The sequence below is a fragment of the Myotis lucifugus genome, unplaced genomic scaffold (assembly GCF_000147115.1).
Source record: "Myotis lucifugus unplaced genomic scaffold, Myoluc2.0 scaffold_7, whole genome shotgun sequence".
NCBI lineage: Eukaryota > Metazoa > Chordata > Mammalia > Chiroptera > Vespertilionidae > Myotis > Myotis lucifugus.
In genome coordinates, this window is record NW_005871055.1 from 10,796,371 (window position 1) to 10,819,143 (window position 22,773).

At 44.8% G+C, this 22,773-nt stretch overlaps 1 protein-coding gene across 1 annotated transcript; it reads left to right on the forward strand.

The window, feature by feature from the left end:
• Window positions 1-11: 11 nt before the first annotated feature.
• Window positions 12-713, forward strand: CCDC70 (coiled-coil domain containing 70). The gene has a single exon (XM_006083642.1). The coding sequence runs from the start codon at window positions 12-14 to the stop codon at window positions 711-713; it is 702 nt and encodes a 233-aa protein (XP_006083704.1).
• The last annotated feature ends 22,060 nt before the right edge of the window (window positions 714-22,773 follow it).

Sequence of the window (22,773 nt, forward strand, 5' to 3'; positions counted from 1 at the left end):
TGTGATCCATCATGGCCAACCCACCATTCTGGCTGAGTAGGAAGATGTTTCTCTTCAAGGTGTGTAGATGGATGGGGCTTGCTTGTTTCCGGTCACTGGTGGTGTCCTTGCCCAACGTTCGTCAGAAGAAACTGATTCATAAGCTGCAGAAGGAAAAGGCTTTTCGGGAAGAGATAAAAATTTTCCGTGAGAAAATAGAAGACTTCAGGGAAGAGATGTGGAATTTCCAAGGCAAGATCCGTGCTTTCCAGGGCCAGATCTTGGGCTTTTGGGAAGAAGAGAGACCTTTCTGGGAAGAGGAGAAAACCTTCTGGGAAGAGGAAAAAGCCTTCTGGGAAATGGAAAAATCCTTCCGGGAAGAAGAGAAAACCTTTTGGAAAAAGTACCGTATCTTCTGGAAGGAAGATAAGGCTTTCTGGAAAGAGGACAATGCTTTATGGGAAAGAGACCAGAATCTTCTTCAGGAGGACAGGGCGCTGTGGGAGGAGGAAAAGGCTCTGTGGGTAGAGGAGAGAGCTCTTCTTGAAGAGGAGAAGGCCCTGTGGGAGGATAAAAAGTCCCTCTGGGAGGAAGAGAATGCCCTCTGGGAGGAGGAGAAAGCATTCTGGGGAGAAGGTGGGGGCCATGTTGCTGAGGAGCAGATAGTGGAAAATGGGCACCACAACGTCAATGCAGGGCCACGCTTGCCAGCCTTCTCCCGGAACAGAGGATGAGCACAGGAGATGAAGACCCTTGGGGTCCAAGCTTTGGTAGATTAAGATTCAAGTCTGGGTAACCCCATGTGCTGGAGAAAATATGCACTTATTTGTCTCCTTGCTTCAAAAGATCTAATAAAGTCCAACTTCTTAGAGAGATTTAGAAAACCAACTTCTTCAAGGAAGGCAAGTACCTTTTTTCCAGGTTTTGTAATTCTTGAAGGTCACATTCACATCCTCCAGGCTGTATTGCTGTCCCAGGAAGTTCACCATGAGCCTGCATGTGTGGTTGTTTGTAATAGAGACTATAGCTCTCCTTAAAAATTAGAATGGGGTCCTAACAGGTTTGGCTCAGTGGATAGAGCGTCAGCCTGCAAACTCAAGGGTCCCAGGTTCTATTCCGGTCAAGGGCATGTACCTTGGTTGCGGGCACATCCCCAGTAAGGGGTGTGCAGGAGGCAGCTGATCGATGTCTCTCTCTCATCGATGTTTCTAAGTCTCTATCCCTCTCCCTTCCTCTCTGTAAAAAATGAATAAAATATATTTTAAAAAAATCAGGATGGGAGGCAAGGGGAAAGAGAGGCTCTCACAATGTCAGCTGGAGGCACGGAGGGACAGAGACACTCTGGGTCTGTCACTCTGTGGGACATTCATCTCTCTTCCACTCTGGGCAATCTTGGAGGCCAGAAGTGTAGAAGAGGCCACCATACTATACTAATCCATTGATGCCTCATCCTCACTTGGAAGGCCATTTGGGACACACAGGCAAAACCCCTTAATGGTCCACCTGCCCATAGGTCCCGGCTTCCCCCTAACTTTCTCAAGTGCCCTTTCTCTGTAGCATGAGAAAGGGGCATGGCATAAAGTTGAGGCTTAGAGCACTGCCCACATAGGCACTTCCCTTCTCTGATGATTGAGCCAAGGGGACCATGTAGGATGATCTGAGAGGTGTAAGGGAGTCCTCCCTGTCCCATATATTGCCATTCACACAGGTCTCACTGTACCCGAATTTCTGCATTATCAATTCCCTCCTTGCATTTTCCTCCTTCCATTCATTTAAAATTTAAATGTCCCAGGAAGGTAATACATTAAATGAATGTATATTAATGTGGTCAATAATTTACATGTCCAACTTTTATTTATTAGGTGGTCTATATGGGCATTGGTGAAAATACTAGCTATATGGCATATATGGGCACATATGAAAATGACCAGAAGGTGGGTAGTAAGAAATGTCAAGGCAAATATCTTTTGCTTTCCCTCTTCTTAGGCCTGGCCCTCATTGTTGTTAACACATCAACTTACCTCGCCTTTGTGCATCCCTTACTACTCAACAAGTTATTTCACAATCACCAACTCGCATAACCTTCACCACAACTCAGTGGATTGACAGGGCGGGTACATAAACCCATTGTAAGATGAGAAAACAGACTTAGCAAAGCAAAGTGATTGCATATGTCTAGGCAAGTAGCAACTGGGAGGGCCAGGACTAGAACTTGCAAGTCTGCCTCTTGGTCCCATTTCTTTTCTAATATAGCCCTGGGTATGGAACTCGGCTTTAGAATAGCTCAGCCAATAATGGCATCAGGGCTGGATGAACCTTTAAGCATTTGGGGATTTCACTGTGGTTTGGGGAAAGGAGAAAGAACGGGGTCCCCCTAGGTGTGCTGAGCAAACATTCCTAATCACAGGAGAGTGGGGCCACTCCAGGAGCAGGCAGGCCTCCATGCCTGTGCACACTCTGGGAAAGTGGGGATTCTTTTCTTTTCTGAGTCTCAGGAACCAAGGCCAGAGGAGTAGGAGAGGCTTGTTTTTTAGTCACATACTCAGCTTTGCCTCCTCAGCTTCCAATGGGCTCTGATCAAAGACACTAGCAAGCTGTGGAACAAGAAGCTGGTGCAGAGAATCCAACTTCAGGGGGAGATGGTGGGGCCCTCACTCAAGAAGGCTTGTCTAATGAATGGTGCACAGGGTGGCAGGAACCCCAGTGCCGCAGGAGCTGCAGATTCAGCATCCTCAGCAATTCCACCCCAAACAAAAGCAAGTAGAAGATGTGTTGATATTAAGACCAAAGAAGTAAACCAGGTGGATGCAGGAAGCGGGCGCATGCAGAGAATTGAGATTCTCCTGAGCATCCTATAGAAACAATTGGGAGAGACAGCTGTCATCTGAGGGAGGACTGGAGGAGCTGCCAAGAGAGGGCAGGCGGGTCCTCTGCATCCCATCCTTCACCCAGCAAACAGCTGCGCACTTTCATTTCCCAGGCTCTGTCCCCTTAGGTCTAGGTGGGGAGATGGGCAGGCAAACAGGCATGTGCCTCCCAAGGCAGGGCGGGTTGTGAGAGACAGGTCCATAGAGTGCTCCTTTGAGTGTCGTTTAACCAGCTCAATGCCCTGTGCCTGTCCAGCACTGTGCGATGTCTGGGAATGGATGGGATCTGGAAAGGTTTTCTGGAGGAGGTGATGACTGGGGAAGCCCAACAGTCTAATGGGAATTCACTAAGGGAAGTCAGCTGGGAGGCAGGAGTGCACTCCAGACAGAAGGTACAGCATAGGCACATGAAAGAGGGCAGCAATTTGAGGATCTACAAACACTTCAGTGAACATGGAGGAAATGTAGAACAATGAATTGGACAAGAAGGCAGGTAACTGATGGCATAAGGCCTTGTAAACAACAGGGAGCTACTGAAGAATTTTGAGGAAGGGATGACATATTAAGGTTTAAATTTTAAAAATGACATCTGGTTACTTAAAGTGTGGTCCATGGACCACCAACATTGGCCTCACCTGGCAGCTTGTTGGAAATGCAGAATCTCAGACCCTGATCTCCTTAATCACAGGCTCTGCATTTTAACAAAGTCCCTGGGTGATGTGTATGGGCTTTAGAGTTGGAGGCACTCTTCTGTAGAGGAGCAGGTGAAGGAGGCTGGAGTGGAGAAAGGCAAGATCACCCACAGGTGGTTGAAGCAATCCAGGTAAGAGGTGCTGGTGGCAGTGGGGTGCGGGTGAAGAGCCACCAGCAACTTGGAGAGCTACTGGGAGGCAGATCAGCATCCACTGGCTGGGGGATGGATTGGGTAGGGGTAGTGCAGGAGAGGCCTGTATTAGGGATGATGCATAGGGTCCTGACTAAGACATTGAGGGTATGGTTGTGCCGTCACTAAGGTAGGCTGAGGAGGGGCAGGGTAAGTAGGGCTTTTCAGGGTGGGGAGAGATGAAGAGTGTAGTACAAGATGTGCAAGATGGCAGGTTCCCTTTACCTGTTATGTAGAGCATTTCTTCGAGCCTGGTTAGCACTTGGGTTAACTCAACCTTTCTCCTTGTTCATACACCCAACAAGAAGTTGTGCAGCCAGCATCCTTCATCAGTTAATCCAGCATCCATCCATTCATTTCAAAGCCATTGCGCCTTTCTGGCACTGCGCTATGTCTGGGGATGGCGTTATTCCTGCTTACATGAAGCTTTCAGTCTAGTTAGGGAACACATGACCAACTAATCACAATGTCATTATTTGTAAAATTCAACAAATGCCAGGAAGGAGGAGGGTGCCTGGGGCTGCCTCTCTAAAAGCAGCCCAACAGTGCACCCCACGTAGGGATGTTTAACACACTTGGGTGTATGTGAGATCGGCAGAGATATGAAATCAAGTTTCAGTCAAGCTAAAGAAAGCCTAAGGACAAGAAAGCTGTGTACAACTAATAACTGAAAATCAGTGGGCCCTCACATAGGTTCACAGATGAAGGCAAGGATGCAGATAATGTCTGTGAAAGCAGCTTCTAATCTCTGGGTTATTACTACTGCTGTTAACACAACAGAGATAAATCTCTCCCCGGCCTCAGCAGCAGCCAAAGCTGGTTTCCTCTTTAAGATGGCACCCATGACAGCATCACTGAGCTTCTGGGAGATTTTCTGGGTATTCTGTCATCTAAGGAGCAGGCAGACAGCTAGGATCTCCTGGCAGGGGGCATGCCAGCCATGCTGTCTCAGGGCCCTGCTCACTCAGCTGGGCCCCAGATTCATTATCTGTTTGTTCCAGAATCATAATGTAGACACTTGCAGATCCAGGGTTCCAGGAAGAGCATCTATTGCTGTCGCTGTTACCTCACCACTGAATTCACCCTGAGGAACTGTCGTCTTCCCCCCAAAGCATGAGCCCACCCAGAAGCTCTTACCTGAACCTGCCAGAAGGGAAAGGAAAGCATTTTTGAAACACAGTGGGTTGTCCTTGAATCTGCTCATGGGGCCTGTCATTGATACCTTTAGGCTGTGGACAACATACGTCAGACTCACCAAGGGTGCTTGTCAAAAATGCACATCCTGGGCTCTGCTTACTGAATCTTAATCTCTGGGACCAAAACTCAACACCTGCATTTCTAACATGTTTTCTAGATGATTTTTATGCAAACTAAATTCTGGAAAACATTTGTGTACAGTAGAAAAAGCAATGGGATAGAAACCAAGGTTCCAATTCTGTTCCCGGTTCTGCCACTTGTGGTTAAGAGCTGGAGGGCACAGGTTGAGCCTCTGTTTCCATAGCTACAAAAAATAGTGGACTTTTAAACTAAAGAAGTTCCTAATTGGTAGTTAGTCTGAAGTATGGAGCCTCTCCTGAGAAGTTAGGATGGGGAAGAACAGTTCAGAGGTCCCGTGTCCTTCCTCTGCAGCCCAGGCACAGATTACCTGGGTACGGAGGTGTGGCCCAGAGCATCCAGCTTCTGTTTGCTGGACATGCATCCAAAGGGAAGACCAGGTACCAAAGAGGTGGCACCTGAAGTGACCCAACAAAGTCCTTGCTAACTTCCATCTGTGCATAGGCTTGAATCTCCTCTCAACAGCCTGGACCCACCTCTAGGGGTCAAAGTTACACTAAATATACTGTAAGAGCTATAAACTTCAAATAAGAGAAAAATATTCATCTGGTAAAAATTTGCTATGGATCACAGACCAATGATACACCAAAAAACCTGCTCTTGTTAACCTGGAATTTTCTAGAACCTTCTTGACATATCTCTATATAAAAAGGCTAATATGCTAAGTGTCTCTCTTATCAGTTGCTATGACACGCACTGACCACCAGGGGGAAGATGCTCAACACAAGAGCTGCCAAGGTGCAGTGACTTGGCAGTGGCAGTTCTTGGGTGACACACCCCGAAACCAGAGAGGAGGGAGCCCATTTCCTCACAGGGCCTTGCGATCCCACCTTTGGCCATGGGTTATGTTGCTGGGGCACTGTCAGCTCCAAATCTGGTTTACTGCACACTTGCATTTTCATTCCACACCCTGTACGACAGCAACTTTGCAGAGTGCCCTCTTGCACTCTGGGACCCCTTGGGGGATGTCAGAGAGTTGGCCAGGCTAAGGGACCCCACCTGCCGGAGGGATCCCCGCCCCCCCGCTGCCCCACTCTGCAGACGCCAGGGAGGGACTGCAGAAGGTTGGTTCCAGGGCATGTCCGGCCCACCTTGCCCAGTCCAGCCCTGCGGGCCACCTTCTAATTAATATTCTTTCAATGTGTATGAATCCATGCACCGGGTCACTAGTCTGTCTATAAATTCCCTGAGAGATAGTGAGTGCCTGACATGCTGAACAGAGTTCTCTGTTCTTCCAAGGGCCATCCAATGTGATGTGTCTAACTCTCATTTTTGGAACTTCTGACATAGCTTATCATTTAATTCAGACCCAGAAGAAGAAAGTGCCATATATAACTCATTACTGTTAATAGTCATGAAAGCAATATGAGAAAGTGAATGGCCCTAGCCTACTTGGCTCAGTGGATAGAGCATTGGCCTGCGGACTGAAGGGTCCCAGGTTCGATTCCAGCCAAGGGCACATGCCTGGGTTGCGGGCTCGATCCCCAGTGGGGGGCGTGCAGGAGGCAACTGATCAATGATTCTCTCCCATCATTGATGTTTCCATCTCTCTCTCCTTCTCCCTTTCTCTCTGAAATCAATAAAGAAATATATATATATATATATGAATGGACTTAGTTTAGGGGTCAGAGGCAGTCCTAGGTGCCAGTGGTACCTCCATTGCTTACCAGAGCATGACTGTATGAGTTTCCTAGTGCTACTCTAACAAAGTATCACAAATCTGGTGGTTCATATTTCTAGAGATAAGATATCCGAAATCAAGGTGTTGTAAGGGCTGGTTCCTGGAGGCTTTGAGAGACAACCCATTCCATGACTCTCTCCTAGCTTCTGTTGGCTGCTTGGTATGAAGATGTATCATTCCAATCTCTGCCTTCACCTTCACAGGTACTCTTTGTGTGTCTCCATGTCTCAAATCTCCAAATCTCTGATAAGGACACCACAAATTGGATTTAGGGCTCACCCAAAGTCCAGGATTATCTCATCTCAAATTTCTTAATTAATAGGGTCTGCAAAGTTCCTATCTTATATAATAAAAGCCTAATATGCTAAGTGTCCAACCGTTCATTTGACCATTCGACCAGTCGCTATGATGTTCACTGACCACCAGGGGGCAGATGCTCCAACTGGTAGGTTAGCTTGCTGTTGGGATCTGCTGATCAGGACTGGGCGAGATGGGCTGGACATGCCCTAGAGCCCTCCCATGGTCCCTCCCTGGCCAGCCAACCTCCTGCAGTCTATCCCTGGCTGGCCGGCCCCGATTGGGACTGGGCGAGACAGGCCAGACATACCCTTAACAAATCCGTGCACCAGGCTGGTTTCAGCCTGATCCCCGCAGGCCAGGCTGAGGGACCCCACCAGTGCACAAACCCATGCACCGGGCCTCTAGTCTACACTAATAAAAGAGAAACATGGTAATTGGCGTACGACCGCTACCCTTCCCATTGGCTAATCAGCGTATCCTTATGCAAATTAACTGTCAGCCAAGATGGCGGCCGGCAGCCATGCACTGAAGCGAGCAGGGAGGCTTGCTTCCTCCAGGAACTGCAGACTCCAACGTTCCCTGGCTGACTTGCCGGCCTCTCAACTGCAACTCTAAGCAACTATTATTATGTTGCAAATAAGAAGCTAAACAAAACCGGCTTTCAGTCAGGCCCGGACGGCAACATTGTATCCATGTTTTCATCAGCGAGGCCTCAGAGCTAAAGCTGGCCCAGAATTAAAAAAAAAAAAAAAGAAAACAAGGAGCGGTTGGGAGCTTTTAGTCAACTGCCAGCGTGAAAACAGCCCTCAGCCCCTCAGCCAGCCTGGCCAGGCACCCCAGTGGGGACCCCCACCCTGATCCAGGACACCCTTCAGGGCAAACCAGCCGGCCCCCACCCGTGCACCAGGCCTCTATTCTATATAGTAAAAGGGTAATATGCCTCCCGGCACCGGGATCAGCAGAGCAGCGAGGCTCCCGGCACCGGGATCAGCGTGACAGGGGGCAGCGCCCAAACCTCTGATCAGCCCTGCTCTGTGCCTGATAGGGGGGAGCTCCCCAATCCCCCAATTGCCCTGCGGCTCTGTGTGTGACAGGGTGCAGCGCACCAACCCCCTGATCGGCCCTGCTCTGTGTGTGATAGGGGGAGGCGCCCCAACCCCCCGCCCCCACGGGCCCTGCTCTGTGTGTGACAGGGTAGAACCATAACCTCTCCATCGGCCCTGCCCTGAGTGTGACAGTGGCGGTGCCCCAACCCCCTGATCGGCCCTGCTCTGTGGGTGATAGATGGTGGCGCCCCAACCCCCCTCCACGGGCCTTGCTCTGTGTGTGACAGGGTAGAGCCATAACCTCCCCATTGGCCCTGCCCTGAGTGTGACAGGGTGCAGCGCCCCAACCCCTTGATCCACCCTGCTCTGTGAGTGACAGGGGGGAGCTCCTCAACCCCCTGATGGGCCCTGCTCTGTGAGTGACAGGGGGTGGCGCCACAACCTCCCCATTGACCCTGCCTTGAGTGTAACAGGGGGCGGTGCCCCAACCCCCCAATCAGTCTACCCTGAGCGTGACTGAGGGTGGCATTGCAACCTCCCGATCCGCCCTGCTCTGTGCATGACGGGGCGGCGCCCCAACTCCCCAATCGGCCCTGCTCTGAGCCTGACCAGGGGCTGCACTTAGGGATTGGGCCTGCCCTCTGCCACCCGGGAGCAGGCCTAAGCCAGCAGGTCGTTATCTCCCGAGGGGTCCCAGACTGTGAGAGGGCACAGGCCGGGCTGGGGGACCCCCCCCCCAGTGCATAAATTTTTGTGCACCGGGCCTCTAGTCCATATATATAAAAGCCTAAGCAACTGTTTGACCCTTCAACTGGTAGCTATGACGTGCACTGACCACCAGGGGGCAGACACTCAATGCACAGGCATGGAAACATGGAAAGACTGATAAATCTCAGAAGGAAGGGGGGAGAGAGGAGGGTGGGAGGAGATTAACCAAAGATCTTATATGCACACTAGAGGTCCCGTGCACGGATTTGTGCACCAATGGGGTCCCTTGGCCTGACAGGACTGAAACCAGCAGTCTAACACCCCCCAAGGGGTCCCAGATTGCGAGTGGGCACAGTCCAGGCTGAGGGACCCCACCAGTGCACGAATCTGTGCACCAGGCCTCTAGTTTCCAAATAAGTATGCACTCAGGTATCAGGGGTTAGTTGGGACTTCAGAAGGAACACAATCCAGCCCACTACAATGACTTAAAAAGTGTTTTAACTTTCTCAAATTCTGTTTTCTGATCTATAAAACAGGAATGGTAATAATAACATCTCACAAGCAAAGGGGTTCCATAAACTGTTTTGACAAGTTTTCTATTGATATACACATAAGTTATGAGACTCAAATAGACAATATATGTTGAAATTCCCAGCACATTATATGTCATTAAGTAAATTCTGAATTCCTCCATTCTATTTTGCTTCATAGCTATTGCCTTGCATGATTTATTTCTCATACTAGTTTGTCAGAATTAGTGAATTCTTAATCTCCTATGTACTTCATTTAAAATATTTAGGCAGATGTGGCCAAATGGATATACTTTAACAAACATTATTAGAAGTCATTACCTGACCTTTGGACTGCATCTGGAACAACTGGCCACAATGACCCCTCTGGAAAAATTCTAGTGTGGGTAAATGTTCTTCCATAAAAGGAAGGTTCCAGAAGTATCTGCAGAGAAGCCAGTCATGTGATTGACTTGTGAGAGATGACTTGAGAAATTTGAATGGGATCTAAGAAGGGCCAGCCTTACACTCATCTCTCACGATGAGGGAGACCAAGTGTAGATTTTTTTAAAGTAAAAATTTTTGTTTAATTGATATAAATAAATAACATTAGAATTTTTTTATTATTCCAACTGGCAAATCTCATTAGAATCACATTAGAATCATAATGGAATCTACAACTAAGCAGTGCAGAACATGAAGAACAAGAAATTCAGTTAACATCCCATTTCTTGCACCCTTGACCATGGTAGAGGAATGGGATTGTAGTGGACAGCTGCTAAAGGCCTCGTAGGATCAAAGCTTGAAGACAGAGGTGTTGAGGGCACCCTATCCAGTGTGCTGAGGGCAGCCAATCTCTAAAGGCTCATTGTCAGTTGCTGTGTGGCACCCCAACCAAACGTCTGGAGACAACTTCATATCCCACCTGTATCTCAGAGTGGAGGGCCAGGGAGGGAGGACTAGCTGATTCCTTAGTAACAGGTGATTTCTGGGGGAACCTCCAAAGATTATGTGTTAAATCATTTCTGATTTAAATAATCTTCAGGAAAGAAATTCCTCATCCAACCTCTTTATACCTAGCCATCCCTAGATTCAGGTAGAGTTTAGGTAGAATAGACATCCCACTGGCTGTCTAGTTGAACCCCGTCATTTTGTAGACGAAGAAACTGTGTTCAGTGCAGGGACTTCCTAAGTCTTCCTAAAGAGTAGAGCTGTGTCATGACGAAGGCCTGACTCATACTCATCTATTACTCTCCCCATTATCACATCATTAGCCTCAATAAAGTTATTCCTCACAGTCCAGAGAAACATGGGTTATTTCCTTTGGCTCTGTGTGCCCGTTCAGACTTCCTGCTGTTAACAATTCTGTTACCATCACCTCAAACAGGCATGGTTTGTGAGGTGCAGTCACAAAGCAATTTTATTTTTGTCTCCCATTAATTTAGGATAAAATTAAAATTTATCAATGGGGCTAGCTTTACGCTTCTTTCTAAAGAAAAAATCAGGTAGGCACTATGACTTCTCTTGATGGCTTTAAGTTAGAAAACACAATTCCAATTCTGTTATTAAAGACCAGAAGCCCAGCACACGAAATTGAACGGTAGCCTGCTGCTCATGCAACCCCGCCCACCCGCCGCCTTCCTTGCTGCGATCAGAGCCTGTGGGCCGTGGGGGAGGGACCATGGTGACCAGACATTTGGTCATCCTGGTCATCACAACACTGGCTTTTTATATATATAGATGTTCCATTCCCATAGAATAAAGTTTTGAACTCCCCAAGTTGGATCTGCTGCATTTGAAGAGAGGAAACAGCCATCTTCTCCCTTCCTTTGCTCTCCTAGTCATTCTCCTCCTCCTTCTACCGGGCTTTGTATCTATCCAGGTTGAAATAGAGGGATAGAAGAGAGGGAAGGGGAGCAGGAAGTTTTTCCTTGATTGGTTCAATGGTGGAGGTCTAGCTTGGCCTTCTCTGGATTTGGGCATTACGTTGCTTCTTTCTCTAATGGTGGCTTTTGTGGTTCCTTGGTAACCACCCCCTCAAAACACACACACATACACACACACACACACACACACACCAAGAATAAAAGCACTCTTATTTGCCCACCTACCCAGGAGTATGGGATGAAACTATTCAGCTGGTTTCTTGTTACACTCACTGTGTCCCTAAACAATAAGTGGTAACCTCTAACCTTTGCAGAAGGCCCTTTTGCATAGGATTTAAGAAACTGGCTCCCTTTCCAGCTCCTGGTCCCCTTTAAGAGACAGTACAGGGGCAGGTGATGTTTTCTCCAGAGGAGGTGCTGGTCAATGAGCCAGCTCCTGGTCCTTTGCAGAAGCCAGTGCAGGTACAGGTGATGGTTCTCTCAGGAAAAGTGCTGGGTCATGTGCCAGCTCCTGGTCCCCACAGGAGCTACTCCACAGTTTGGCGCTCATTCCAGAGCTTCCCATGGAGTGCATGTTGGTGTTGACTGAAGCTCTGGAGCGGCTGCTGGGGTGGGCATTTCTTTGGTTTGGAGTGGCTTTCACTTTTGCACCCTCAACTGGGTGTAGAGGCACTGCAGCTGGAGCTGGCTCTGCTTCCTGGGCTGATGCTGGAGCTTTGAGAAGAGGAAAAAGTCACCCACATGCCTGGGAGACCTTGAGGCAGTGTCTCCCAGCTGAACCCAGATGGGTCCTAGTCACAGAAACTGTGAGACCGTCAACAGTTGGTCTTGTAAGTTCTAAATTCGGGCAATCCTGTCACACAGTAGAGACAACTAGCCCATCCCTCCAGCCTGGCCTGGCCCCGCCCTCCCCCTCCTTCCCTCCCTTGTCTCCAGCTCTCTCCAGCCACTGGCTGAATTCTCTTCTGCCTCAGAGTCTCTGCACCTTTGAGCTTCCCCCCAGCACATTATTCCAAGACATGTGCAGGGCTGGATCCTCTTGTCCTTCTGCTCACAGCATAAGTGTCACCATGCAGGCCTTGTGGACGCCACCTAGGTTCTCACCCTCCTTCCAGTACCTGCTTCATTTCCCTACAGCACTTGCTCTTCTCTCCCACATGAATCTGCTTTCATGCTATTTTTTTTCCTGTGAGCTTCTGGAGGACAGGGACTATGAAGGTCCTGTCAGTACCACAGCCAGGCCTACCATGGCCCCTGCTCAGGGTGAGTTCTGGGGGCACCGTAGCCGATTGAATGAGAGGGTCTCAGAGCCTCTCTCACCTCTGAGCAAGTCACATTGTGGAGATAGGAGCTAATAATAAATGTACATGTTGGTTGGAGGCAGGGGCATGCTCAGAGTGACCCCTGCGTGTCCTTTCCCTGATCTGATTGCTCCATTGAGCACAGAGGGCAGAACCTGCCCCTAGTGGTCAGCCCCAGCACTGCAGCTCCAGACAGGAAACCAAAAACCCAACACACACCTCTGTTTGGGGTCCTCAAGGTAGTGAATCCACCAGGGCTGGGGTGCAAAGGAACAGGATCTGCAGACCCTAGGAGGATGTGAGGGACCTCAGAAGCCTCTCTTGTCACCTGTTTCCTTCCACTCTCCTGGTATCCAATCTCTCATGAGACCTCCTTACCCCAATCAGGGCAATGGCCACTCACTTCCAGATGAGGACCCGAGGCTCCAACAATGATGGCCTTGTTCCTAATGCTGGATGAGTGGTCCAGTGCTCTGTCACATTCAGCACTACCAGGGTCTCCAGGCCCACAATCCCCCGGGCTTCCCTCTGCTCAGAGGACTTTGAGGGAGTAAAAAGCATTTTTCAAGGACTCAGAGCACAGTGGGTCATGGATGGAGAACCAAGGAAAACAGACTCTTCGTTAAGCTGTGGGACCCTTGGGGACACCCATCCATGCTTCCCACTTTCAGAAGAGTAAGCTGAAGCCTCTCCTGAAGTCCCCTTGCTATGCTCTATGGCTAACGGAATTTTGAAGATGTAATGAAAATTCCCAATTAGTGGACTCTAAATAAATCAAAAGGAGTTTATCTTGGGTGGAACTGAGTTAGTGAGGTGACGCCTTAATATGGACAAGAAACTCAGCAGGTGCTCTCCCGCTGTCCTGGAAGAAAGCAAAGAGCCATGTTGTGAACTGTCTATGAAAGAGCAATGTAGGGAGGATGAAAGAGTGGTCTCCAGGGACTGAGAGTGACCCCTGGAAAACAACCAGCAAGAAAACAGGGACCTCAGTCCTGTAACTGCAATTAACATAGTTCTGACAACTACGTGAATAGGCTGAAAGAGGACCCCAAAAGCCAGAGAACACAGCCTTGTCCAACATCTTTCAGACTTTGTGATCCCTGAGCTGAGGACCCAGTTGTGCCATGGCAGACTTCTTCCCCCAGAAACTGTGAGATAATAAATGAGAATTGTTTGTGGTGATTTGTCATGCAGCAACAGAAAACTCATACATATTTTGGTACCCAGAGGTGAGGTACTAAAATGTGTGAGTACCTTTGGAACTAACTAGTGGGAAGAGGGTGGAGGAATTTTGAGAAACAGGATAGAGAAAGCCCGGATTGCCTTAAACAGACTGCTAGTAGAAATCTGGACTTGGAGGACACTGCGAGTGATGGCTCAGAAGGGAATGAGGTATGTGCCATTGGAAGGTAGGGAAGGGAAATCCTTGTTAAGTAGTAGTGGAAAGCTTAGCAAAATTGTTTCCTGAAGTTATGTGGTTATAGAGCTAAGGAGATCTCCAAGCGAAGTGCAGAAGTTGCTGTCTGATGGTGAGATTTCTTTAGGTTGCTGATGGTGAGATACATTGAAGGAAAAACTCTTAAAAAGAAACCAGAACCAGATGATTTTGAAAATTCTTAGCCTCCCCTGATGGCAAAAGATTCTGAAAGAAATCGCTGCAGAAAGCTTTCAGTACGAAAAGGCTGTGTGTGCCTAGACAACCTTTTACTTAAAACTTCAGAAAGATGAAAATGTTATTCACTCCCACAACGGTCTCTTTCAAGAGATCAACGGCCTCTTCCTGATCCTTTCAGGAAGCTTAAGGACTTGCCCTGATCACCTAAGCAGGTGCCAGAGACAGACTTGGGATGATATTGAAAAGATTTGTGGATGTGGCTTTTTGTCTAACTGGTTATAATCCCAGAAAATCCACAAAGTTCTTTAGAAAATTGTTTTATCAGAAGCATAGCCATCTTGAACTGCCAGGGACAGAGAAAGGACAAGAAAAAAAGAGGGACATTGAACCCCTAAAATTCTACTATCAGGAAGCAGACAATTTAATACTACTTTTCATGAAAAAGCAAGGATGAGTTGAAGGGTGGGGCCAAGAGCCCAGAGGGCAGAACTGAGAGCCAGAAAGATTTATTCCTGGGTCCAAAAATCTAGGCAAAAACTCTTTTTTCCCCGTTGGATTTCAGAACTACCATAGAACAGTGAGCTCCTTTCTACCATCCTTTCCTACGAGCCTTAATGTCTCCAGCAGTTGTCCTCTGCTTGTCCCACCATTGTATGTGGGGGACATATATTTTGTCCCAGAACTATACTTATTGGATTATACACAGGAGCCTCATTCAAACTGGATGTAGATAATACAGATGGTGAGAATTTGGACTGTTACCTGATGAGATGATGTCTAAGATCAGCTGGTGAGATTTTGGGTTTTGAACTGACACTATAAATAATGAGACTCAGCTAACCCTTGCTCAGACTACTGACCTCCAGCAGCGGTAAGCTGTGCAGTTTAAACCCATAAAGTTGGGTATTCTTCTATGCACACAACAAAACAAAGACAAATGTAGACTCAGAGTTTGTCGTGGCTTCATGGTTGCATTTCGGCGGGGAAGTTGTCTTAGTCGGTGTATGTGAAATTTTGTGCTCTATTTTCTGCAAAGTTTTCTATAAACTGCACTTTTGTTTTGTTCTCTTTTTTATGATACTGTGTATCCTGTGATTAGTATGTAGTATCTCTAGAATATCTTGTATACTGTGGCTTTTTAATCAGTCTAGCAAAATCCAAGTACTTTAGCAAGTTATCTTGGCTTATTTTGGCTTACTTGCCAATGTTCAGATCTTCCTAAAGTCTTTTTCAGAAATCTGAAAAGAAACATAAAGATGTTAGCAGTGATTATTTTTGAAGAATGGGTATTTATTTTAGTAGCATTTTTTGTTTATTTGTATTATAAAATTTGACTTCATTGAGCATGCTTTAGAATGTAATACTATTAATAGTAACAACACTAATACCAGTTGTGGACTATTCTCATGTGGTGTACCAAGAAGAATACTTTACATTAGTGATGTATTTATTCTGTGATGCAATATTCTTAGGTAAGCAGTATAATTCTCTTTTAAGGTTTACTTAGCTTAGATAAATGTCAAAACTACAATTTGATATGTCATGAATCAAGGTGAAATTTTAATGGAAAATACATAAATTACTCTCTTCATTGTGTGTCTTCACTGTATTGCATTTGGACCAGGCCCTGAAAGCACTTCACTTATGTGACCACATTAGCCATATGTGATGTTTCGATTTATAGTAAGAAATATGTATTTGGTCTTAGTCACCTTGCTGGCACAGAGTTCCTAGAACCCCAGGAATTTCCTAAGTGATGAGAATGATAAAGGCGTCTTTTGTTACATTAATGAGGCGACTTTTGGACAGTCCTGAAGTCACCTAAGGATGGGCCGATCACCAAGGGAACCAACACATAATAGAGCAGTGGTTCTCAACCTTCCTAATGCCGCGACCCTTTAATACAGTTCCTCATGTTGTGGTGACCCCCAACCATAAAATTATTTTTGTTGCTACTTCATAACGGTCATTTTGCTACTGTTATGAATTGTAATGTAAATATCTGATATGCAGGATGTATTTTCATTGTTACAAATTGAATAATAGTGATTAATTGAAGCATAGTGATTAATCACAAAAACAGTATGTAATTATATATGTGTTTTCCGATGGTCTTAGGCGACCCCTATGAAAGGGTCATTCGACCCCCAAAGGGGTCTCGACCCACAGGTTGAAAACCGCTGCTTTACAGGATAAAGACATCCATCATTGTGTTTTGCTTACTGACTACCTTCTTATTCCTAGGGATGGTTTATAGGAAACTCCTTAATAATGATGACTTAATTTGGTTTACAGATAGATCTTCAAAAGATAAGCAGGAATGTTACCAAGCTGTACATGCAACAACTTCCATGGTGGACATAATTGAAGGTTCTTATTTACCTGAATAAAATCTGCCCAGCAAGCCTAATTGTTCTAACTTGGGATTGTCAATTGGCCAAAGACCAAATAGCCAATATTTACACTGATGGTAACTATGCCTTTGGTGTAGCTCACAACTTTAGAATGTTGTGGAAACAGCAAGGCTTCTTACTTTTCTCAGGGTAGCACATAGAGAATGTAAAATAGGTTGCAGAATTATTAGGTGTCATACAGAAATTAAAACAATTGGCAATTATCAAAATTCCAAGACATTCTAAAGCTGCCACCACAAAAGCAAAAGGAAATTAGCTGACGCTGCAGCTAGACCTGTTTTATCATTCCCAAGGGAATGGACAGGAATACCTCAAATGTGCCCTGGAATACCTCATATATTCATATATCCAAGCCCTTATGGCTCTGAGGCCATGCTAAGCTATGTGCTCTCTGTAAACTAGAAAAATGTACTCAAATTGGAAGAAACATTCCAAAAAAGGGTGAATGGATTTGTCAGTCCCTCACCAACATTTGGGTGGCAACCCAATTGTTGAGGTAAAAACAACAGCTTAGCCATATCTGAGCAGATCAATTTAACTTACTTCAACTATTCCTTTCTAAATTAATAAATATGATAAAAGTTATTGAATATCTAGATATTTTGAAATAACATGAAAAACATTGATTGCTAAACAAGTGTTAAGTTTGCCTGCTTTTTGCCGGGGGTCTTGTCCAGCATCTAGAAGGGTTCAGGAATCTGGAGAAGGGTTGCATGTGAATTATTAAAGAGTCCAGAGACAAAACATAAATTTGGAAGGCATTTTGGGGAGCCAGAGGAACTTGGCTGTAGGAACCAAGTTCTCCTGAATCTCTGGATCCCTTGCTCTTTATTAACACAAATTGTCCTAAGGTAAAGTAGATATACATATCAAAGGCAAGGTTTAATATACAGAATCCATTGTCAGATTGTGGGAACTGCCTATGGCTGTTCAGGTGTTTGGCCAGCAGGAGGCAATAATAGGTAGATTGAAATGCCCTCAGCTGTCTGGCAGCAAGCAATCATTTATGCATCCTTTTCAGGTTTGGGGAAATGCCCTCAGCCATTTCCAAAAGGTAATAACATGATTCTCCAGCCCTTGCTGAAGGCTCAAGGTCCACCAACCTTTTGATGAACTTCTTGCATTTATGACCTGCTGGAATTAGCTTCCGATAGCTTTTGGCTTTTGTTGCAGAGAGGCTTTGGAGTGGATTTGGAGCTGTTAATGAATATCTAGTGCTTTGTTAGAGGTGTGTTTTTCTGGAAGTAAGTATTTGCCAATATAGGAACTTACGTTTCTAAATGTTATGAAAGGTGTTTATAAAAGTCAATCTAGGACACAGACAATAGTGTGGTGAAGGCCTGGGGAGGTGTGGGGGCTGGATGGAGGAGGGCAAAGGGAGAGGGAATCAGGGACACCTGTAATTGTGTCAACAGTTTTAAAAAATTAAACATACTCTTACCATATGAAAAAAAAGTCAATCTAGGGAACACTGGTTGCTTACTTTTTCAGTTATCATTGGAAATGGAGGTTTCTAAAAGTTAGAAATTCTAATTAAGTTGGAAAAATTATATAGTTTTGATAATAAAAAATATAAAGTATGGAAACGCATTTTTAAGGGAAAAGGAAGGAAGTGAATAATTCTCAAATTGTGTGTATGGTCTTTCGGTGATATGTATTCGTTGTGCATTATTATGTGTGGTGCATTTTTTGCCTCTGAATGGTATTACTAGGGTGTAATCTCCTATTGGCTTAAAAGATTAAATACTTATACAAATTAATTAGGATCCTGTAGTCTGGACAAAATATTTAATATTGAAACTGTTTTAAGTTTGATTGACATCTTTAAAGTAATTAACATAAAATATGTGTTTATTTTATCTGGGTTTACAAAAAGGGTTTATGTTATGGCCTTTTGGTTAAGTATATTTGACAACCTTCCCAAAGTTTAAATTTTAAGAGACTTTTTCAATGAAGAGATGAATTTGGGTTATTCAAATGGGCCCTGGAATACCTCAAAGATTTGCTCTCCTTATAAAAGACTAGAGGCCCAGAGAGCCATTGAAATCGCGCGAGGAGGCACCCCGCCTCCCGGTGTGCTAGGAGGCACCCTGCCGGGTTGTGTCGGCTGGGGTGGGGGCGTGCTCCCAGCCGCGTGGCAGGAGCACGCCCCTGGCCACCGCGTTGTGTCCGCTGGGGTGGGGGCGGGCGCTCCTGTGTGTTGTGTCTCCACTCTGGCCTGCCCCCAGCCCCAGCCTCCTCGTGGCTGCTGGGGTGGGGGCGGCACGCAGTCCCCTCCGCCCATCTGGGCGCGCAGCTCCTCCTAAGCGGTCGTGATGCAGCCTCCTCCTGAGTGGTAGTGAGGCTTGGCTAATTAGCATATTCCTTGTTTCTATAGATAGATAAGCTTTTAAACTAATTAGGCCTATTTAATATACTTGAAAATTATATGGGAAGCTTTGCCAAATAATAATAACAACAATGACAATAATAATTACTGTGTTATATTTGTATACATATATTTTTTATTAAAATGAATGTCTAGAAATTTCAACCTGCCCTACGAATGAACTTGCAAAGATTCAGAGCCATGTTCAAACAGGGAGCTCTCAGGAGTAGCAGGTGTCTTGACAGCGACACCAAGCAAGCCAAGAGTGATGCTTCCCTGTAGGGGCATCTGGCAGTGGTACTCCAGATGTTTGTGGTCCACACATTGGGAGTTTGTGAATTGTTTCCAATACTAAATGCACATTTCTGATAAGCCATGCGCAAAGTTTTAAAATCTTGCATATTATTTGTTCTTTATAAATTAAAATTGTGTATTAAATCTAAAAAATGGACTATATTGTTCACTGTTATTTTATAGTAATTTTTCTTTACCAATAAATTGTTGTCTTGAAATGTTATATCTTACAGAAAAGCCAAGTTTTTTATCAAATGCATTATAATCAAATCTTTAACTATGTTAATTTAAGTTTTGTCATTGAGAGACCATTGTTTTACTCTAATGCACTTGCAAATATGTTACATCTTTAGAAAAATCCATGAAAAGGTTCCTGACTTACTCTAAATTATAGGCTTATAAGCAGGTCATATCTTTAAACTAGGTGAAAAATTGTAGAACTCTAAGCAATAACTAAATTCATAAAAATACTGGCAAATAATCAGAACAAACAAAAAATTGGTTATGGGACTGAATGAATTGAGAATAATTATTCTTATAATTTTGCTCAAAATATTGCTGGTTTTTAAATATTTTTGTTTTCCAACTATAAGGAAAACTCAAAGGAGACATTCTGCATTATTACCAAGGGCTTATTAACCAGCTTACAGAAACTGACAAATTAGTACTATTCATTTCACATTATGCTCCTGGGAGACGAAGAGTTCAAAGACCACGACTTACAACCAGGATATTGTTGTCCATTCAAAAGACTCTCTCCAACATTGTTGGAAGGGACCTTATCAGATGCCTCACAGTAAATGAACATCTGTCCCTGTTTCTGATACTTGCCTCCACCTACAGCGGAAATCAAAGACTTCTGAGAATAAGAAGCTGCCACATCAAAGACAGACAGCTATCCTGAGACACCAACAAGGACAGTAAACCTGCAAATTAATGTTGAACTTTATTTATTTTACTAGAGGCCCAGTGCACAAAATTTGTGCATAGGGGGGGTCCCCTCAGCCCAGCCTGCACCCTCTCTAATCTGGGACCCCTTGGGGGATGTCCGACTGCCAGTTTAGGCCCGATCCCCGGGACCACTGGCTCCTAACTGCTCACCTGCCTGCCTGCCTGATCGCCCCTAACTGCCTCCCCTGCCAGCCTGATCACCCCTAACCGCCTCTGCCTGCCAGCCTGATCACCCCCTACTGCCCCCCCTGCTGGCCTGGTAGCCCCTAACTACCCCCCCCTGCTGGCCTGGTCGCCCCACTCAGCCTATTTGTTCAGTTGTTTGGTCGTCCCTCACTAACCCCCCCGACCAGCCTTGTCTCCCCATGCAGCCTGCTGTTTGGTTGTTACTGTGACGGAGTCCCAGACAATTTGCACATTCCTCTATTATTAGTATAGATTGTTTTTATTAATAATAATGATTATTTGTTCTTTAGGCTTTTCTCAAACCTTGTGTATAGAGCCTAACTGCTAATAATTGCTGAAGGTGCATAAGATAATTTTTGTATTATCAATAATACTCTTTTTATGGTTTCTCTTTGAAGTTAAAAAAGTGCTCTTGCAAATGTTAGTAGAAAATAAATATTAAGAAAGGAATTTTATAGAATATAAAGGCCAGAACCTAATTATGGAAATGTGCTTACCCCCTAATCCAACAAAGACTACTAACTATATTAATTCAGATAGAAGCTGAAATGGCTATAAAAACATGGCCCTCTATAACTACTGCTGAGGCACAGGAAATTTACTTAAGAAACTCTTACTGTCCTGAGGCCTCTGAAATTTTAGATGGTAATTGTAATTTACAACATTATGTTCTTACAGCCTTGGCCCTGATTAAAACTTAAGGTTACAACTTCAAATTATACAAATAATGGGAATCAGATTCAAAACAGCACCTGGGTGCTTCCATTGAGAAGCAAATGGGCCATAGTAAATAGAAGTCCATTTTATGGTCAATTACAAAAACTGAAAAGGTGTATGGTGTGCTCTCAAACTGTAAATAAATGTTATATTAGATGCAAAATATAGAAAAAAAAGACAGGCAAAAAAAAAAACTTGGATCACAATAACTCAAAGATTAGAAATGATTCAGAATATTTTATAAGGACATACAGGATCTGACTGCCTCTCATTTACCTGCCTTTTCCTTTCAAATAATAATAATTCAACCTTGAATGCTATCTAAGGTTATGGTCTTGCCCAATTCAGCAAGACAAATGCTGACTCTGGGACTTCCTAGGAATGAGCCTTTCTAGCATATGGGACCTCATTATCCAACCAAAAGGTTGGTCATTAAGACATTCTTTGGATTGATTTATAATCAAAAAGGGAATGTGTGGATGAAAAGGGGCCACATCCTAAATATGACAAGCTCAGGGAAGGCCTGCATAGTGGCCTTACAAACTCAGAGACCTAAAGTAACCACAAAGCATGGTCTGAAATTATAACTAAAAGCAGTTGATGGCAGGGAGTCATGTCTTAGGCCTGAATCTTCCCTGACAAAGGCAAATTTTCACTTTAACCCTGTCTGTTGTCTGTTTGCATCTACAATAACATACGTTTAGAATGTCAAAGTAATTTTCTTTTTCTGGACCGCTCAAAGCACAGGTACTGCACCAGAGTGGAGACCACAAATCCCCTCATTGTTATTGAGTTAATTGTTGACTGTTAACTATCCTGCACCCACCTATGTAAAAGAAGTATGTGTCTATCATTTTACTTTTTATCAAATCCCAGAGGTTTCCCCACTTTGCTTTCTCCCGCCTCCCTAATCAATAACTAATGGATTTCATGTAACTCACTTATGTCTTCTTTTTTTATTGTAATGTATAATATAAGGTACGTAACTGCCATTCTCAGGAGTATAATCTCAATCTATTGAGGTTTGGCTTCCTGGTAATTGTTGTCAGTTTGGCTCAAATAAACTCACAAAAATTCTCTAGAGGCCTGAATGTTTCTTATGTTGACAGCTTGGTCCTTGTTGTTGCAAAGTGGGCCTGGGGAAAGTCTATGGAATGGAACTGGAAGTCAAATAAAAACTGTAAGGTCAATGATATTTTTTAGGTTTTTTATTTCTATTTTTTTCTTTATTTTTATTGTTGACACTATTAGAGATGTCTCCATTTCTTCCCCCTTGGCCTGCCTCCAACAAGTGCCCATACCTCTCTTCCCTCTGGCCATCACCACACTGTTATCTGTGTCTATGGGTTATGCACATATGTTCTTTGGCTAATACCTTCACCTTCTTTCATCAAGTCCTTCCTCCTCTCTGACAACTGTCAGTCTGTTCCATTTATCTATGCCTCTGTTTCTATTTTGTTTGTCAGTTTATTTTATTCATTAGATTCCACATACAATTAGATCAAATGGTATTTGTCTTTCTCTAACTGACTTATTTCACTTAGCGTAATAATCTCCAGGTTCCTCAGTGCTGTCACAAAAAGTAAGAGTTCCTTCTTTCTTATGGCCATGTAGCATGGCCATGTAAATGTACCACCATTGTTTTTTTTTTTAATCCACTCATCTATTGATGGGCATTTGGGCTGTTTCCAGATCTTGGCGATTGTAAATAACACTGCTATGACCATAGGGAT